The 20,154-nt window shown below is 39.0% G+C and overlaps 1 protein-coding gene across 1 annotated transcript in view; it reads right to left on the bottom strand.

The window, feature by feature from the left end:
- Window positions 1-1,784, bottom strand: part of LOC150086632 (uncharacterized) — a 71,879-nt gene extending 70,095 nt beyond the window's left edge. The window contains exon 1 of the mRNA XM_090372650.1: window positions 1,693-1,784. Within this exon, the coding sequence (XP_090228776.1) occupies window positions 1,693-1,695 (3 nt within the window). The 5' untranslated portion in view covers window positions 1,696-1,784. The remainder of the gene's footprint in view (window positions 1-1,692) is intronic.
- Window positions 1,785-20,154: the final 18,370 nt, after the last annotated feature.

Raw genomic sequence — 20,154 nt, 5'->3', positions numbered from 1 at the left:
CCACCATGGAAAAAAATCGTGAATTTTTTTTAAACTGCTACATGATGATTAAAGCTCACTGGGTCACAACAGAACGTTGCACACCCCTCCAAAAACCTTGGAAACTGGCCAGAATGAATGTAATAACACCATGCCTCGTCTTGGCCTCAGTAGCCTTTGTACCAATAAACAGCTAACAGTATGAATGATTAGTTTAAAATAAACTAGTCATGTACTATATTTAAAATAATCTAGTCAATTCATTGTGCACCCTTCCCTCACAGCCTCCTTGGGCCAATTTTGTAAACAAAACATCCACACAAACATCTCTACAGTAGAATAAGCCAGTTAACTTTTGATGCCATATCTGATAATGCATTCAGTTCCAAAATATCCAAATAAAACCCCAATATATGTGATAAAAAATAAAATAATGTGTATGTTTTGATCGCGCATGCAATTATAAAAATCCGGCAGTAGCTCAACAATAACGACCGGTAGTTTTTGCATGCAAGGATTCCCCACGAAAATCCAAATTTTAAATTTAATAAGAAAATTCTGTGACTAATTTTTGAGAATGATAACCTAGTGTGAGGAATGTTCTAGTGATCACTGTTAATGTTTACATATATAAAGAATTCAGCAATGATCAACTGACAATCGAGCCAGATTCCTCCTCCTGCCAAAACGTTTCCAGTCTGCATCAATAATTTGGAAGTGACACTCAATCGTCACGCTGAGGATGGGGGAAAAAGTCCCCCCCCTCCGAAAAGTGCTAGATATACGTTATTCTGTCTGTTTTAACTTCTGATGAATCCACAGTTTTACCCACAGTTTTTTTTTCCCCTTACCATTTTGTAAGCTTTTGCAGGACCAATATAGTAAGGGGGAAAAAAACTGTGGGTAAAAAGAAAGCTGGAGATTAAAAACAAAAAAAAAAAGTTGCACACTAACGATTTATTCAACTTTCCGATTTTCTACACAAAAAGTGCACCTATCGCAGGGGTATGCTTATTTTAACCCCCTCTACTTGTTCTCCCCAGTTACCGAACTGCACGGTTGGAGAGAATGTTTCTGGATACATGAATCTCGTATGAATCTCGTAAACCTAGTCTAGCCAACGAGTGGAATATGAGGAGGTGCACTTATGCACAAAACACCGCGGAAAAATCCAAGCTATTACCGAAAATACAAATACACACTTTTCTCTTTCTCTACAATAAAGTAGAGTTTTAAGCGTCAGAATGTATTATTTGTACACGACAGATATAACACATTTTTCAGCAAAAAACTATCCTTTCCAATAGTTAACAAGAACTAGTAACAATACCTTAAATTCTGGGGTTTTTTTTTAAAAGCACTATCAATCTGATATCGTTATTCTAAAAAGAATTTAGACTTGGAATGAATATTTTTCCAACCCCGTTAGGTCAACAATTCCCAGAATAAGTCAATTTATTTAAACAACACACAAGGTGAAAGAAAGCGGGAAAGTAATATAATCTTGTACAAAAACCTTAACCCACTTTGACAAAATAAGTTTTCAAACATCAATTTCGCTATTACCCTTTGGGTGTAAATAACAGTTGCAAAGCGAATGGCTTCACAGTTGTAAACAGAATAAAGTTGGGAACATAACGTTCTCGTTCTCGAACGACCGTGATAGCATACTTAAACTAAGGCTAGAGAAAAAACATGAAACTGAACTCTTACCATTCAACAGAAAACCAATATACTCGAAATGCAGTATAGCTGATATAAAGGCACTCAGAGCTACTTTATATTATATTTAAAACAACGTACTCCTTCAGTTATTTTATAGGTACCGCTCAAAAACGGCAAAAACAAAGCGCCATGAAACAAGCTTAAAATAATTGGCTACAAGTTTGAATTCACTCTTATGATTGGACTCCAGCCATACTCTCGACTCAGATAATGTTGATGTTCAAGATGCACCTATCGCAGGAGTATGAAAACACAACCACCGTATTTTAAAAACAGGTCGCGCCTCATCCCAGAAGGAAGGAAGCCACCCACATTTGTGTCACAACGGTCAAGTACGAGTGAGTCGCTCTCTAAGTTTGAATTCGGAAGTCAACAAACTATTCGTTTCTCAAATAAGAAAAATATAACAATGACATAAACCTATTTCAAACTCTTAGGAGTTCTATCGTGTATTTTGTTTTTTGTACTCGTATTTTGTGTTTCCTGTTAAATTTTCTTAAATTTGTTGTATTTCTGTTTTTGACAAAATTTAACAGAAGCGTAACAAATTTAAGAAAATTTCATCTACTTTCAATCGTTCCATCAAAATATTATTATTAATTCCCATCAAAAGTGAATAAACCACTTGCTGTTACATATTTTTTTACCTTTCCGGTTTTTTATTATTATAATTTTATAAAGTATTTATTTATTTTTACCAGTGGGATGTTAATAATTTCCTTCATTAAAAGTAGCTCCTTGTAAAGCAAAGCCACCGTTACCATAGCGAACGCTTTCCGCTTAGGGGAGTGGTCGAAACGCTAAGGTATACAGTAGTTTAACACTTGTTTATACTCCGGCACGACCTTTGAATTTACCGTGGTTCAAATCGCTTGAATGCTAAATACAGCGATGTTCTTGTATTCGCTCTATATTATGAGCTCCTCTGACCTTATGTAGTCATCAATGAGTATAAACAGAAAACATTTTTTTTATATAGTCATTATATATAGTTTTTAGAATCGTTAAGGAATCACCCTCACAACTTTAGCTTACTTCAAGAGCCAGTCTAAAAATACAAGTGGTGATGTGTGAGAGTTACTATTGGGGAAAAATACAGCACGGAGGTCTGGATTGAACAGGCCTCCTTTGTTCGGATTTGGGGCCCTTTTCGATTCAGGGTCCTGGTGAATTTCACTCCCTTAAGGAGCGGTGGCCATGCTAATTGCTAGTAGCATTTCTGGAAGTATAGGCGACCGCCTGCATTGTTAAAAACTAAATAGCTAATTCCTCCACACCAAACTGCCTAACTTCGGGGCTCACATCTGGTGAGTATGGACTTGGCACACCCAGGGTCCTGAGCTGGATATCATCATTCTTCTCTCTCTCTCTCTCTCTCTCTCTCTCTCTCTCTCTCTCTCTCTCTCTCTCTCTCTCAGGGTAATTCAGAAAAAACATTTTGGCTAGTGCAGCAAAAGCCTCAGACTTCCTTGCACCATATGGCTAATAATAATAATAAAACTTGCACTACGATATCGGAAAAAATGCATCACTTTTCCTTGTCACTTTTTTTTTAAACAGCAAGTACAGAAATGTAATATATTTCAGTAATAACACAAAACAAGTTAAATTGTTTGCAATGCCCTCAAACTATATGAACATTAGTAATTCTGCAAATACTGTTTGTTTGTTATAAGCGTGTTCTCCTCACCTTTATTTTTGTAAATTCATTAATGTCATCATAATCTAAAGATAATACCATCCTGGGGTAAAGCACGTAGACACAAATTCACGCATACATTGAGAGATCGAGCCCATTAATCACTAAAGTTTCAAAAGTGATTCTTTAACGATTGTAAAACTCGTATATGCATTGCCCATTGTTATCTGTTGCACTGACAGGTTGTGTGTAAAATGCCAGTGTTCGAACTCGTCAATGATCCAAGGAACTTTTATGAGCTTTTTTCATCCTGTGGATGAGTTAGTCCATCTCTAGCTAGGAGAGAAAGATTTTCTCTCTCTCGGAAGTTCGAGTTTTTCACCTGCAAAGGAGGCAAACCGACCAGAGAACACAGGTCATATAGACATAATACAGATGGATATTATGTTGGGGAGGGAAGATTATAGGTTGGAAAAGCAGTATAGTAATAGTAACGGAGGCATGTGATGCAAGAAAGCAAGCGTATGAGCTTATGCAGCATCAGCCAAAAAAAAAAAAAAAAACACAATTTCGCACATCCATTCCTTCTAAAGATTTGTCCAGTTCCTCCTTGAATGTATTGAAGCTATCAACTTCCACAACGACACATGGAGGTTTGTTCCAGCAATTAACCACCAGCTGGCTAAAGGCAATTTTCCGGCCATCTATTCTACAACTGTCTTTCCTCAATTTGAATTTATGCACCCTCAGGTTCGTAATCTGAGCAAGCGGAAGAATCCCATGAGGATTCAGAGTGCTCAACCCATTCAAGACCTTGTACACCTCAATCAGATCACCTCGCAGGTGCCTAGTCTCCAGACGCTGCAATTTGCAGAATTTAAGCCTTTCTTGGTAAGTGGACTCCGTTCCCCTCATCAATCTTGTTGCCCTTCTCTGTACACGATCAAGCAAATCTACATCATCCCTTCCTAAAATGAGGCCTCCAGACCTATACGCAGTATCGAGGCGTGGCCTGACCATTGCCTTATACAAAGGGATAATCACCTCCTTTTCCCTAATAGCAAAATGCTTGATTATCATTGACAATACCCCATGACCTGCTCTGGCAGCCTATCTGCACTGCTCAGAAAACTTCATATCTGACTGTACAATTACTCCCAGGTCATTTTCATTTTCTATCACCTTAAGTGTAGTATCACACAGTTGGTACGTTTCTCTGGGGTTAATTCTACCCATATGCAGTACTTTGCATTTGTCAATGTTAAACTTCGGTTGCCACTTCTCAGCCGATCTTCCCAAATTTTCTAGATTCTGTTGCAGTAGCACACTGCCGTTACTGTCATTACCAACCCTGCGAACCTTTGTATCATCTGCAAACTTCAACATTAAGCCTGATATACCTTCATCAATATCAATGATAAATACACAAAACAACAGTCCTTCTACCACCCTTTTATCCATTGTAGCAAATTATCCTTAATACCATACTGCTCCAATTTGTACAGTAGTCTTCCATGTGAAACAGTGTCAAAAGCTTTCCTAAAATCCAAGTTTATGATATTAAAATTATTGCATCCAGTTCCTTTGTAACCACATATCCAATAAAATTTGTCAGACAAGACTTTCCCTTAACAAACCCATGCCATGTCTGAACTATTATTGCAGTCTTGTCTAGATGAGCCTGCAATGCATCTTTAACCAGTGACTCCATTATTTTCCCCTGAACTGAAGTTAAATTAACTGGCCTGAAATTACTCGTGTTGCCCTTTGATCTCCTTTGTGAATTGGAGCATTTGCACATCTCCAGTCCGGACGGACTTTCACTGAAGATGATCTGACAATTATGACTAAGCGTTTGCTTACTTCCTTTGCAGCCTCCTTTAATATAACTGGATAGATCTCATTCACTCCAGGCGCCTTTCTCAGTTTAACTTCAACAATTCCTCCTCCACTGTGCTCTGAGTTAGTACAAAATCATTAAGCACTCTGTTACAGTTTGATAAACTTCTGGCATTTTCCTCCCTATGGACAACTGTTGCCAGAAAGATACCACGAGGAATGTTAATATAAAAAAAAAACTATTACATTAGGCCACTCGAATAAATTTTATTCATCTGCTGTGTAATGTGTATTATGTCCGTAAATTGTGTGTATTCTATTATTATTATTATTATTAGACACATCATGCAAGGAAGTCTGAGGCTTATGCTGCACCAGCCAAAAAAAATTTGAGTACCCTGACACAGAGAGAGAGAAGTAGCAGGGAATCAACAAAGAGAGAAGAATGATGATATCCAGCTCAGGACCCTGGGTGTGCCAAGCCCCATGTCACTAGATGTGAGCTCATAGGGAGTATGGTAAATTTGCCTGTTTTGCTGGACGAAAAAACCACAATTTCTGGGCGAAAAACCTACGCCTGAGACCGACTAACTCAGCCACGGAGCGAAAGAGGCCCATTAAAGTTCCTCGTGTCATCGAAGGGACTCGAACCCGGGCCTTTTCCACCCGGTATGGGGAGGACGGTGATGATACCGCTGTGCTACCCGCAGACCACGAGGAACGTTAGCTACATTCCTCAGAATCATTCCTACCATATGATCCTTGCTCTCTTGAAAAGCAGAAAACACATGACAATGGAAATCGCAGTAACGGTTAGGAGTTCGACTTCCTAATAAAATGTGCAATTAGTAAACTTGTTGTAAACTCACATCAAACAGTAACGTGTAGGCAATAAAAATCTCATCGTTCTAACACCTGGAAGTGATCACTCCCCCCACCCCACACACATCCAACAATTATAGGTATTCACATTGTTACTTAAATGAAAATGATCTTCATCGATCCACAAGATATTCCCCAGCCACGCGTTATCGACACCCATCCCTTCCATAAACTGTTGTTGGAGAGTTTTAGGAGTATCAGCAACTAAGGCTATATTGCTCCGTGTATACTGTCTGTAAATTGCTCTGTTCTGTGGTCGATTTTCTGTTTGATAGACGAGAAACCCGAGTTTCCAGGCGATGAGATTGAGTTAGTCAATCTCATCGCCTGAGATTGACTAACTCAACCACGTTGTGAAAAAAAAGCCTATAAAATTTCCTCCCTTCATCGACGGAACTCGAACTCAGGTGTTTTCCACCCAGTGTGGGGAGGATAGCGATTTTACCAACTCTGCTATCCACGAGGGTGTTCTATCCAAAACCCATAGAGCAGAGCCGTTATGCTGATATGGATCAGTTGGTGTTATGTTTTCTCCCACAGGTCTTGTACGGGCAGGAGCAGAGCCGTTACGCTGATATGAGTCAGTTGGTGTTAGGTTTTTCCCCACATAGATCTTGTATGGGTATCAATGATAATGATGAAGGGAAAAAAATTCGTTTATACTCCATCCCAACCAGTAGGACAGAACAATTTACAATTAATTATTTTGACAATGCATACAACAATTAATCGTATTTAGCCCCATGCATACAACAATTAATCTTATTTAGGCCCATGCATACAAAAATTAATCTTATTTAGCCCCATGCATACAACAATTAATCGTATTTAGCCCCCACTCAGTCTTGAACCACGACCCACTCAAACGTGTGCATTATTCCACTCTCGCACTTGACCACTCAGCTACGCCGGGCCGGAGAATTTTATGGACAGCTGATCGTGCAATGTTCAACAACAGTCAGCGTCACTTGAGAACGCCCTTTGCCCCGAACTAAGTGTCATGTAATTTCATATTAAGGTCACTGGAGAACCTCATTCATTCACGCATGCATATTATATCCATAAATTGCGTGTGTTCTATGGTCGGTTTGCCTGTTTTGCTGGAAGCAAAAATCTTAACCTTGCTATCCTCGCCTCAAACCGAGGCTCACATCTGGTGAGTATGGGCTTGGCACACCCAGGATCCTGAGCTGGATATCATTATTCTTCTCTTTCTTGGTGATTCCCTTCTGCTTCTCTCTCTCTCTCTCTCTCTCTCTCAGGTTAACTCGGGAATTTTTTTGGCTGGTGCAGGATAAGCCTCAGGCTTCCTTGTACTACGTAGCTAAGTAGTAATAATAATAATAATAAACTCAGTCATGGAGTGAAAAAAATCGCATAAATGTTTCTCGCGTAATTGAGGGGTTTCGAATTCATGTCTTTTCTGGGGAGGACTGTGGTTATAATCACTGTGCTACTGTGAGGACTGCGTTGAGCTACAGTTTTGCCACTCGTTCTTCAAATTTTCTTAAGGTTTTGCGCAGTCCGTTTTGGGAATATGGTCCTATTCCTAATCCTTTTAAATGGTATTCTCTAAATGCAACGTGGAGTTGCTGTTGCTGCATTTGCTATCTCCTTTTTTAAAGTCCTTTGAGAAGCGTCAGCGATAATCAGTAATGAGGTTAGATTGACATTCTGCTGCATACAGCACCAATTTCCTCTTGGTAAAATCTTTAGAAAGTAAGGGTTTTTTTTTTTTTTTTTTTTTTTGTACTTTCTATTCCTGCATGCGCTGGATAGTGTCCATTCAAATTTCACCTTTATGCCGTTCACGGGTTTCTATCTACATCCAGCTAAACGAACACTAATTATCACTCTTCTGTATTTGTAGCGCTTTGCTATTTGTATGAAACTGTACTGCAGGGATCGGCAACCTGTGGCTCTTTGAGCATGTAACTGCAGCTCTTTAACTTTTAGCCCACATTCATGTGCTTCAGATTGTGCTTCAGCACAATTTGAAATGGAGTTAGAGGGCTTAAAAATCAAGCTAATGTGGAGTGCAAGACTAAAATGCCTTAAAACTGAAATTAAGGATTTGGAGAGGCAAAAGGCTGCCCTTGCAATTCTACACAAATGGACGGCGATAGATGAGTTGAAAAAAGCAAGACCAAATTGTGTTCGATGCGTGGAGTAGCTTACCAGACACGTATATAAATTTCAAAATATTTGCGTTTGGACTTCTCTCAGTTTTTGGTTCGACGAATTTCTGCGGACAAATATTTTCGAACGGGAACTATATTAAAAATAAATCAAGAAACCGTCTGAACAATGCGAGTCTCTCCGCATGTTTAAAGATTAAAATTACAGCATACTCGCCTGATGTTGAGAGACTCGCTCAAGAAGTGCAGCAGCAAAAGTCACATTAATTCGTACCTAACTGGATGTTTGTTACGTTTTTCAGTATTAATAAATATTTCAAAATGTATATTTTTTAAATAAAACGCCTTCTTACTCTATTCCATTTCTTAAAAAGCTCCCCCATCCCCCCCCCCTCTTCCCAGGTTGAGCTGAGGTGTGGCTCTTCGGATTCTCTCTTTTTTTTTTTTTTTAATTTTTTAATTAGGTCAAAAAAGGTTGCCGACCTCTGCAGTAGTGTATACTAGGTTGTTAAAACTTTGGTGGGGATGACAGCGAGCACAGCAGCAGACGCTGGTGTTCTGCAGCGCTCTTTTAGCCATGAAACAGAAAGTTAAAAGTCATCAAATTTAAGTAGCTGGTAAAACATCGTCAAGTTATCACTTACACCCTTAAAGAATGATATTTCCGATTTCACTAATTTTTAAAGTAATCGAGAACGACATCAGGTTGGTACTACCAAGTTGGAATAATCTAGATCTTCAATTAAACTCGAGAACGACATCATGTGGAAGTTGTATTAAGTAAGAAAGTTTAATAAAAAGCACTTTATGCAAGAAATATTTTTATTAGTTTATTGGTAAGAATGACTAATTGATACAGTTAGACACTCACAGCTTCGGTAAAACAATATTGACAGCACTTCGTATTTCCATGTTTAAATCCGTGGGTTTTAGGTTTAGAAGTAACTCATATCTTGATTGCAGGAGAGACAGAATGAAAAGGCGGTACAGTTCTGTGTCTTTTATGATTAACCGGTGCACGCTACTGTACTGAGGTAATCCTTCCCCATGTGCGTCTGTTCCGAGGTGACATTGGCCCCGAGTTCGTGTTTATGGATGATAACGCCACACCCCATCGCACTGCAGCTGTGATATGCTTTTGGAAAGTGAGGACATTGTTTGTATGGATTGGCCTGCCCGTACCCGCGATCTAAATCCCATCGAACACATATGGGACGCTCTGGGGAGACGCCTAGCGGCACGTCCACACCCACCAGAAAATGTTCATCAGCTGAAGATGGCGCTGACAGAGGAATGGACGATGTTACCGCAAGAACTTATCAACAACATTGTTCGAAGTATGGACAGGCGGTGCAAAGCCTGCATCGACATCTGTGTCTTTTATGATTAACCGGTGCACGCTACTGTACTGAGGTAATCCTTCCCCATGTGCGTCTGTTCCGAGGTGATATTGGCCCCGAGTTCGTGTTTATGGATGATAACGCCACACCCCATCGCACTGCAGCTGTGGCCATAGGGGTGGCCATATCTCCTACCGAGGACCACCTCTTCTCTTTGTTCCATTTTTGGCAGTGACGCATCTGTATCATGGCAGCCAGTACTATGTTGCCATTTTTTAATAAAGTCCCTCTGTACCGTTTTGTTTCCTTCATCATTTCTGTACCTCACGAAGTTCCTTTGGTATGCTTTTCCAATATCCAGGCCACTCCTATGAGAAGCTACAGGTGAAAACCTGATTGGTCCTTAAATTTTGCACACCAGTGTATATAGAAATTCACTTATTTACTTATTCATTTTAGTTGTTCATAATTCATTCTGTAACTACGCAATTTTTTTGGATACCCCGCCAATTCTTTTTTTATTATTATTACCAATAATTTGAGTGCATTGTTTATTTGCAAATTTAATCAGGAATTTAACATTTATCCTAAGACTCTAGTCAGTTCTCGAGGGTCGGCAGCAATGGTTATAACCACCGTCCTCCCCATAGCGAGGTGGATAAGGCCCAGGGTTGGAACCATGTCAATCAGACGAGGAAAGTTTTTTTTTTTTTTTTCATTCCGCGGATGAGTTAGCCGGCTTCAGACGAGGACAGCAAGGTTTTCCTCCTGGAAACTTGGGTTTTCCGTCCAGAAAAACAGGCAAAACGACCGGCAAACATACCCAATTTATTGACGTAATACACATGGGTAGATGAGGTTATTCTTGGGTGGCTCTAATATCACTTTTTTTTTCCCCTTTTAAGGTTCTGTTTTGGAGAGTAAATACCAATGCTGCCTTTTTATTAACTTCAGCGATAACAGAAGTATTTTATTATCAATTATTAAAATAAGACTTAAAACGCTGCCCAAAAAGATATTCATTCTCTCTTTCGGAAATGAACCTCCTTGTTTCCTAACAATCCGCATGATTCATTCATATATCAGGATCGCATGATTTTTTAGGAAACTGAAGCAGATAGATAGCAACACAGTATTATTAATTGCTCAATAGAAATGAAAGGCTGTGGGTAACGGAGCACGATCATTTATCACCTTCTCTTACTCATAACAGAAGTCATCTAGCACACTTCGTGCAACTTGAGATTCTTTCTAAGTTTGATGCCTGTTACAGCTAGTGAAATCTGTAGGATACTGTGTATATGTTCTGATAAACATGAATATTGAAGGCATGCAGTTACTATCTTTCATAATTAGTTAAAAACTGAAAATATTTTCAATGAAAATATTTTTTTTGTTAATGTTTTAAAAAAATGGGGTGCGCAGCATATTCAAGGATGAGAAATATTCGATAAAGTACGGTAATTTCTATGTAACTGCAATTGTCATATTTTATTTTTGTGGTTTCCAGCTTCTTATTCACAGTGAGTACCTAGGAATAATTATAGATAACAATCTCTCATTTAAACCCCATCTAAATTACCTCAGGAAGAAAATACGCAAATACACAGGACTCATACTAAGAATAACGCGAAAGGACTGGGGACTAAACAAGAGGAGCCTTTTCTTATATTATAAAGCCTTATTTATACCGGCAATTATCTACGGTTCACCTGTATGGATGATGAAGACCAGCACAGCAACAAATGGGAAAATACTAAAAACAATACAAAGGAACATACTACTAACCATTACTAGGGCAAGCAGTACAACTAGTACGGCGGCGCTTCAGGTCATTGCTGGTGCACTGCCCCTTGACTTAGAGGTAGTACGAACTGCATTAATGTATTATTACAAAAAGGCAATACCAATCACAACTAACGGCTTAACCCTCAATGTTACCAATGATTGGAAGCAGAAGCAAAAAAGAATTGATGCATACCTAACTCACATTTGGCAGGCAAGGTGGAATGACACCACCAAAGGAGCAATAACACACAGATTTCTTCCCTTAGTAACAAAAATGTGCCCAAAAGCACCAACATGGATCTACCCGGGTCTCAACACTACCTACTTATTAACAGGCCATGGCCCGTTCAAAGATAAACTAAACACAATGGGCATAATAGAAGACAGGAATTGTTCATGTGGAGAACCAGAGACTTGGAGTCACGTCATGCATGACTGCGACAACTATGAAAATATAAGAGCAAGTCTTATTGTAAGAATTCAGTATAACCCAATCCATCAAGAATCCCGCCTATTGGACACTCAGGAATAGTACACAGCACTAACTAACTTCGCAATAATTATTCACAAGAAGGAAAACAATTATCGCAATGCAACCTGATCCTCGGGAGGACAATAACACCCGATAGATATATCACAAACCAAATGTCATGGACGAACTAAAATTAAAGGAGAGACACAGAAGAGTCAAAGCAAGAGCAAAAGAATAAAATCTCAGCAGGAAGAAATAGACACGCCATTTGAGCCTCAAGGGCTACTCCTCCTGGGAGAGACCAAAACAAAAATTCTATGGACCGACCACCTCGCACTTGATACAAACGTGCCACAACGATGAAGTTCCTGAAAATGATAAAAACTGGAATGATATCAGAACTAGAGTGCCATTTGGCTATCAAATTTCGCACCTGCGAGATCTATTTAACCCTAATCCCTGGAGGGGAGGGAGAGAGACACGCGTCCCTTCCCCCTTGCCAACCTTCTTTTCCTCTGGTGAGGCATGGGCATGCCCCACTGAAAAACGGGGGGGTCATCTTCCCTATCGACCCCTCTGCTTCCTATTCCCCTCCCAGCCTTCTGCCTCCCCACCCAAATCTGTCATCTCACACAGCGATTAGCCCTACATCAAAATTTTAAGCCACACCAAAATTCTTGCCCGACCCAATTAGGCTTTATCAAACCCTTCAGCGTAAAACTCCAAACAGTGCTCCTAAAGCAAAATCCCAAATTCGCAATAAAACATCCTCGCGGCTATTTATTTTTCTAATTTTTATTTTATTTTATGGTCCTAGCCACTGAAATCCCAGGAAAGTAGGTGGCAGGACATGCCAGAGTACTCATTCAATAACTAGTAATACCCGGTCGGCCTCCCCGTGGCTGGTATTGGTAACGTCGGGCCTCACTAGGGGCCCAGCGGCTAACAGGCCGGATGAACACTGGGCACAACATACTACATAGTACATATCCCACACACTTTTAAATCTCTGACTTGACCGATACAGAGAACATACGCGTAGATGGGAGAAATCCCAGGAACCGTTAGACACTCAACATACCAAATACCAAAATGCGTCTGCCATGCTTGTGGTTTTAAACTCTCCAGGTTTACCAACTGAATAAATGGAGATAAATAAAGAATAATTACCACGCCATGTGTGTTTCAAGATAATGTCCTACAGTTTTAATTAATCGATGGAGTAAGGGGATTCAAAAGTTGTTTCTTGCAAGGAGTCCCAAAAAAACAGCTGGCCGATCCTGGAATTAACACACACACGCACGCACAAGTATATTCGTATATACAAATGTATTTACAAAATGATATTCGTAAGGGGTGAACAAACCACTTAAAGAACTTTAAAAAGTAAAAATAATATTGTAAATTAGTTCAAATTGTACATATTTGTAACACCATTAGTGAATTTTGGCATTCTGCTTATTTATTTACGAGATTCGTATATGATCGCCGATGAAAATCCCAAGTGACGGAGTAGTTTAATTAAATTCTTGCTCTTGTGAATGATTAAATTCTTTCTCATGTGAACGATGTACAGTAATAAAGGGATTAAATTTTTTCTCCTTGTAAACGATTAAATTATTTCTCCGCGTGAACTTCTCCAAATTTTTAAAGATGAAATCGGAGCTATAGCTGGTAACATCTAATCTAAATAACTCTTTTATTTTTAATTCCTTTTAAATAACTATTAAATAACACTTCTCTGCGTTAGCTTTTGTAATCGACCATCAGGGGACGCTGTGATCTCTCAAGTTACGGTGACAGCGCTCTACAGTACAACTGTCCATGTAGTCAACCTAAAGTAACTAATATCGTTTTTAATGGATAACGAATCCGTTATCCATTAAAAACTCGAGGAACTGCTGTGACCGGTTTTGGAACTTATTGGTTCCATCAAACAGTAGGCAGCCGCATTAAGCAACCTCGTGTCTAGAATGGATATATCGAAGCTAAACGAGCAGCCAAGCGGTAGATAGGAAGAAAATTTCCGATTGGAAACGTAACTGTTTAACATAAAATGACTGAAAACCAATAAGTTATAAAGCAGGTCACAGCAGTGCCTCGAATCAAATAACATCACCTAATGAGTGATGCTATTTGATTAAAAACGATATTAGTTTCTTTAGGTTGCCTACGTACGTGGACAAATGTAATCGTTTCTAAAGACCACAAGCCTGAGCGCTGTCCCCGTCACTGGACAGACCACAGCGTTCGCTGATGATCGACTGTAAAGGTTAACTCAGAAAAGCGTTATTTTAGAAGCTGTTTCAAATATTGAAATAACCTGCTTTTAAAACGATCCCTCTTTTATTAATTATATTATAATATTGGCCTCACGCAGCCTTTCTATAGGAGTTTAACATCCAAGTAACATAAGTTACGTTTCTAATCGGAAATTTTGTTCCAATCTACCACTTGGCTGCTCCTCTAGATTCCATACATCCGTTTCCAGCTCCACACAAGGTTGCTAATAGGGCTACCTGATGACGCAGCCAATAAGTTCCGAAACTGGTAACAGTGCCTAGAATTTTTAATAGATAACGGATTCCTCAAACAAGTGATATTATCCAATTAAAAACTATATTAGTTACTTTTGGTTGACTACGTGGACAGCTGTAGCAGTTTCTAATGGATACAATGAGGTCCAAGCCCTCACTGTCACTGTAGAGATCATAGCGTCCTCTAATGGTTGACAGCAAAAGTTAACGCAGGGAAGGGTTTTTTTAGATGCTGCTTCAAATATCTACAAGCTAATTTTTAAACACATTTTTCTAAGATAAATTCTTTATTCGGCATTTTCTGTTAACAAAATGATTAACGTTATCAATCAAAGTTCGTACTTCGAGTAAGTTAGTTCTGCAATAAGTGTTTTGGAAATAACTTCAAAAGAAAAATTTATAGACGCTTTCGAATGTCTTTAAAAACAAAAAAATTGATTTTTTTTTTTTGTTTTGTTTTTAAAGGGATATTTTAATATGTTTTATATAACGTAGTGAGGCTTCGGAATAAAAAGTTTCTAGGACCTACAAACATCAAAAAGACGACAAATGTCGAATTAATTCATTAGCCGCACATCACTACTTTCAATTCCTCCCCTGCATCAATTGCTGTCTTTCAAATGTTAATATTAACTACAGATGCTAATTAGAATCGTGTGTATAGCTTAAGTTTCAGAAACGAGCGCTTAGGCTTTCCCTTTTGGAAAGGTTAGTGCCAATAGTTGCTTAGTGTTTTTGTGGAAGTCACCACCGGTGGTTTCCCACATCTGTATCAGAGTAGTGTTATGTTGTTATTGTGTCTCTGGCTGCTTGGCCGCAGGGCACCTAGTGTTGCTCGCCGCCACGACTGGGAGGCGAGCCAGGCTGCCCATCATTCTCTGGCTTCCCGATGGAGACCAAGCTAAAAAAAAATAAATAAATAAATAAAATAATAGAAGAGTATGAAGAATGAAGAATGGGGTATAGAAGAAGGATTAAAGAGGAAGAATGTGGGTGGATAGACAGATAAGAGTTGATCCACCCAAGTTTAGGCGAGACGAGGGATTAAAGTGAGGGTTGTAAATCACAGGAGTAGATGCTCCTGTGTGAACACCATTGGCCCTGAGCTTTGAAAATCCCGCACTCCGAGGAGTGCCAGCAATCCCGCACCATGGATGGTGCCAGCAATGATCCCACCCATGTTGGGTTAGCCTGAACTTTGTGAATCCCGCACTCTGAGCAGTGCCAGCAGTCCCCCACCAAGGAGGGTACCAGAAGAAAGGTAAGTAGCATAACAGGTTGAAACCAGTTGGTGTCATGGTATGCAGGGCAGGTCCAAGGCGTGTGTGATATGTGCACTGAACACTGAAGCCAAGCATGATACGCGCGCTAGACTCCGAATACATTTAACTGTTTCCCTCACTGTTGTAACAGTTTTTCAAAACTGAAATTAATATATACTTACGATCTTTCATGTTACAGAAAAGATTATTATTTATTTTTTTTTTTAATGAAAACCCCAGACACGAGAGGTATTAGAACCTATAGTACTTAGTACAGTGCATGGGTTGAATTTGTCACTATAGTCTATCGAACAAGAAGAATTAGATGAAATTGGTGTAGAAAAAATAAGTGTTTGCTTCCGCAAAAACCAGCAAAGTATAATTTTTTTTTTGTAACATTTTGTATTTCATTCATTTTATTGTACTGTGTTTTTCTTATCGTTAGTAATATATCTATTGTAATATTTATATGATGATTATTTTCAAGTAATTTAATAAATAATTTAAGTCCTGTATATGCATTTATAGTAAAAATGTAATTTTCATGTTCTTCCTTATTCACAAACGTGAAGTATACAAATTTTTTGTTGGAGAATTGGGTATTGAGGCGCCGATTTCTTTCTTTTTTTTTTTTTTTTTTTGCACACGGGTGCCACGCCACAGAGCGGTCCTGATGGTATGATTCATTGTATTCTGCTTATTATCTTTTGATATGAAATTGGCTGGATAATAGCTCAAGGATATATATAACAGTATAATATTCAATACAATTAATAATTAATAATTAATTATTATAGTTGGGGACGGACGCTACATGGTTTTCCATTAAGATTATTAAGGACTCGTTAATAATTAGCTCGACAGCAAAATTTAAAGGAATGTGCAGTTTTTATTTATTGGTTTACTTATTATTAAAAACGATCCTTTCATTTATCAGGGCAATCCGTAATAAAGAGTTTATAAAAACCTAAAAAGAAAAAAAAAAACCTCTTTCTTTAATATAACTGACTTTACTGTAGTCTAATATGCATTAACATCCCAGATTTGGAGAGAGTCAGTCACACATTTTTAACACTTGTCTGTCTTTAATATGTCTCAATTCTTGTCCCAGATTTATGTCTGGCATTTTTATATTCAGTTTTTTTTTTTTTTTTGCTTTCTACGATTTTGGAGATTGCAGGTAGGGACAGGCACTTGAATTCAATTCGACGTATCGACATTTTCATGTAACATTTATAGTGCGGTCTTAAAAACTTATAAATCTCCAATAATGCAGAATTTGAACATAAAATGTGCTAAACTATGGAAAAAACACAATAGATGACGTTACCATCTGTTCTTGAAAGTACACTGAGTGATCACTAAATTATGGCCATCCCTATGAAAACTGAATGCGACTCGTTGACCACATGAGGTACGAGAGTGCGGAGTTAGTCGACCTACGTAGCATAGAAAAGGTGTCAGTGGTTCAGTGGGTAGTAAAATTCCGAGCGTGATGGGTAAAAGGAAGGATTTATCGGAATTTGATAAAGGACAGATTGTGGGTGCTCGACAAGCTGGTGCCTCTATTTCCCAAACGGCTGAACTGGTGGGGTGTTCGAGAGCCGCCGTAGTTAAAGTGTACCAGGACTGGGGTCAAAATTGTCAAACAACGACCCGACGGCAAAACTGCAAAGGTCAGCGAAAGGTTGATGTTAGAGGTGAACGCCGGGTCCGACGACTGGTACAGGCGAACAGGCGCAGCACTGCTGAAGAGTTGACTACCCAATACAATGGGCCAACCCGGAACAATAACTGCATGACCATGCGTCGCACGCTCATAGTATGGGCTATACCAGCAGACGGCATCATCCTCTCCTAACCAAGGTTCAACGGCGCAAAAGACTCGCCTGGTGCAAAGAGCATGCAAGTTGGACGTTAGAAGACTGGAGAAGATGCGCTGATCGGATAAGTCGCGTTATTTACTCCACACTGTGGATGGTCATGTACGGATTTGGCGTCAACAACATGGGCTCTTCATCCATCATGCATGGTATCAAGAGTGCAGGCAGGTGGAGGCAGTTGTATGGTGTGGGGCATGTTTCACTGGCAGGAACTTGGACCCCTGGTGCATGTGGAACAACGTATCAGTGGTCTCCGCTATCGTCAACTACTTGCTGACTGTGTACACCCCGCTATGTTACACTTTGTCCCGAATGGCGCTGGTGTCTTCCAAGATGACAATGCGCCGAGCCATCAGGCACTTGTTGTGCAGGAATGGAAGTCAGAACTGTGTTGAGGAACACAGTTCTGACTTCCAGCATATTGATTGGCCTCCGAACTCCCTGATATCAATTCCACAGAGCACCTGTGGGACACTATGGAAAGGCATATCAGCCGTCTGGATACACCAATCACTTCCATACCTGCATGCTGACCGCATTACACACAGCTTGGTTGGCCTTACCTCCCGAATGCTTCCGACATCTTGTTGAATCAATGCCACGTCGGATATCAGCTGTAATGAAGGCAAAAGGAGGACCTACGAAGTATTAGGTAGGTGGTCATAATTCAGTGATCACTCAGTGTATATTGTACTATTACCCAATGCTTTAAGGAATATTTTTTGAACAAGTTCGATATTTGTCTGCTAGTATTGTCAGGTATTTTTAATAATCGTTCTCTCTGAAATATGGCTACGCTTCGTTCATAGCCAAACAGCCATGTTTCACAATGCTATAAAAATAATATCATTGACAGCTGCAAGTATCGGCAAAATAAAATCTTTCATACAATTACGCATTAGGTCTCCATTTAATTAAACTTCTTTATTGCTGCTAAGTACGGTATATGTACTAGGAACAACAATTCTCATTACGGGGAAATGACCAGGAGTTTTACATTATATATGTGATTAAATTGGTACAAATAAGTTACACAAAATTAAACATGTAAAAATGAAATTATAATAATAAGAGGAACTGAACGTCGTAACCCAGTTTGGAGGGATTTATCCTAGTTCAACAGATGCATCCACTCGAGGAGCATGTGACGGTATTTGTAGTTGGTAGCCATTTTCTGTAGTTTAACTCCAAGACGGAGTAGTGCCTGGGCAGGTAGGAACCGACTACACAGTTTCAATCGGTTGTATTTGAGGATTAGTGTGGGGTCTGACTTCAAGGATGGCAGGGGATTGTGCCACTGACAGAAATTCCAGATGTTTGGGGCGTTTATCACTCCTATGTACATTTTTAATGTAATCATTAAACGCCTGCTGTCAATTAACCTCGGGAGCCTGGGTACATTAGCTGCTCAGCCATGTCAGTTGTTCTCAATTGAGGGGTTCGGCGATGCTTATTGGTACAAATTAAATTGGTACAAATTTCAGGGTCCAATATTCACACGAGAACACCAGTTTTTGAAGTGAGGGCGACGCACTTGTTAACGGAAACTTTTATACAGTACTATATAAATTATTTAAGGATAATAGGTATTTCCAATCTGACCCTGAAAGTGTCTGATCCTCCAATACAATTACAGTACTCGCTGATAAAAATTTATGACAGCAAGTCAACTGATATGCAAACTCTATTAACTGCAAAATAGAAATACCAATATAAATATGAATAATTTTACCAATTTTTGTTAAAATAGCCTGATGTAATTACATTCATTCTGTAGCTCAGTGTAGTATATTATTGTAGAGTTTTAGGAGCATCAGCGACTAAGGCCATATTATTATATGTATACCGTCTGTAAATTGCGTGTTCTGAAGTCGATTTTCTGTTCTGCTGGACGAAAAACTCGAGTTTCCAGGAGAAAAAAAACCACGCTACGCTCGCCGGAGACCGAGTAACTTAGCCACGTTGTGAAAAAGGCTCATAAAAATTCCTTTTGTTATCGACGGGACTCGAACTCAGGTCTTTTCCACTGGTATTGGGAAAACAGCAATCCTACCAACTGTGCTACTCACGAGGGCATAGCTCACTGTGATTTTGGAATAGAATTATTATTTTTCTGATGAGTCTCACCCTTATTTTATCCTTCCTATGCCCTCTAATGTCCTTCTTATCCGTCCTTAAAATTGGCCACCTCGTAGTGTTAACTTAGATAAGAGCGACCTGTTTTTCTGAGAGGCTGCTTTGAAATCTTTATTGGGATTCGAAGGCCGCTTATGTTTTTACTTATATATAATAATATAAATCAGAAAACAAATTAATTAATCAAAAAAAAAATAGGCCTACATATTATAATTAAATCATGAAATTTTCTGTGTTATGTAAATGTATACAGCTTCTAGAAATCAAAAGAGGCAGACTTCAAATTCTATACTCCAGTTTAATATTACTCTGAGGATCTATTAATGTTGTTCTGCGTATGTAGCAGTTCGTATTGTGTTTTTTTTTTTTTTTACTTTCTTTTAAATATCGTTATCATTACTAGTTAACTCGACTACGGATTGAAAATAGCTCATAAAAGATCCTCCAACCACATACCTCAACAAAAATTATAGTATACCTCAACTTCGGTTAGCAATGAAGGTGAAAATCGAGCTCACGCCTTTTATTTACATT

The sequence above is a fragment of the Mastigoproctus giganteus genome, chromosome 4 (assembly GCF_048544385.1).
Source record: "Mastigoproctus giganteus isolate SK-2022 chromosome 4, ASM4854438v1, whole genome shotgun sequence".
Taxonomy (NCBI): Eukaryota; Metazoa; Arthropoda; class Arachnida; order Uropygi; family Thelyphonidae; genus Mastigoproctus; species Mastigoproctus giganteus.
The sequence above is the reverse complement of the archived record's forward strand: the minus strand, read 5'-3'. Positions and strand labels throughout refer to the sequence as shown.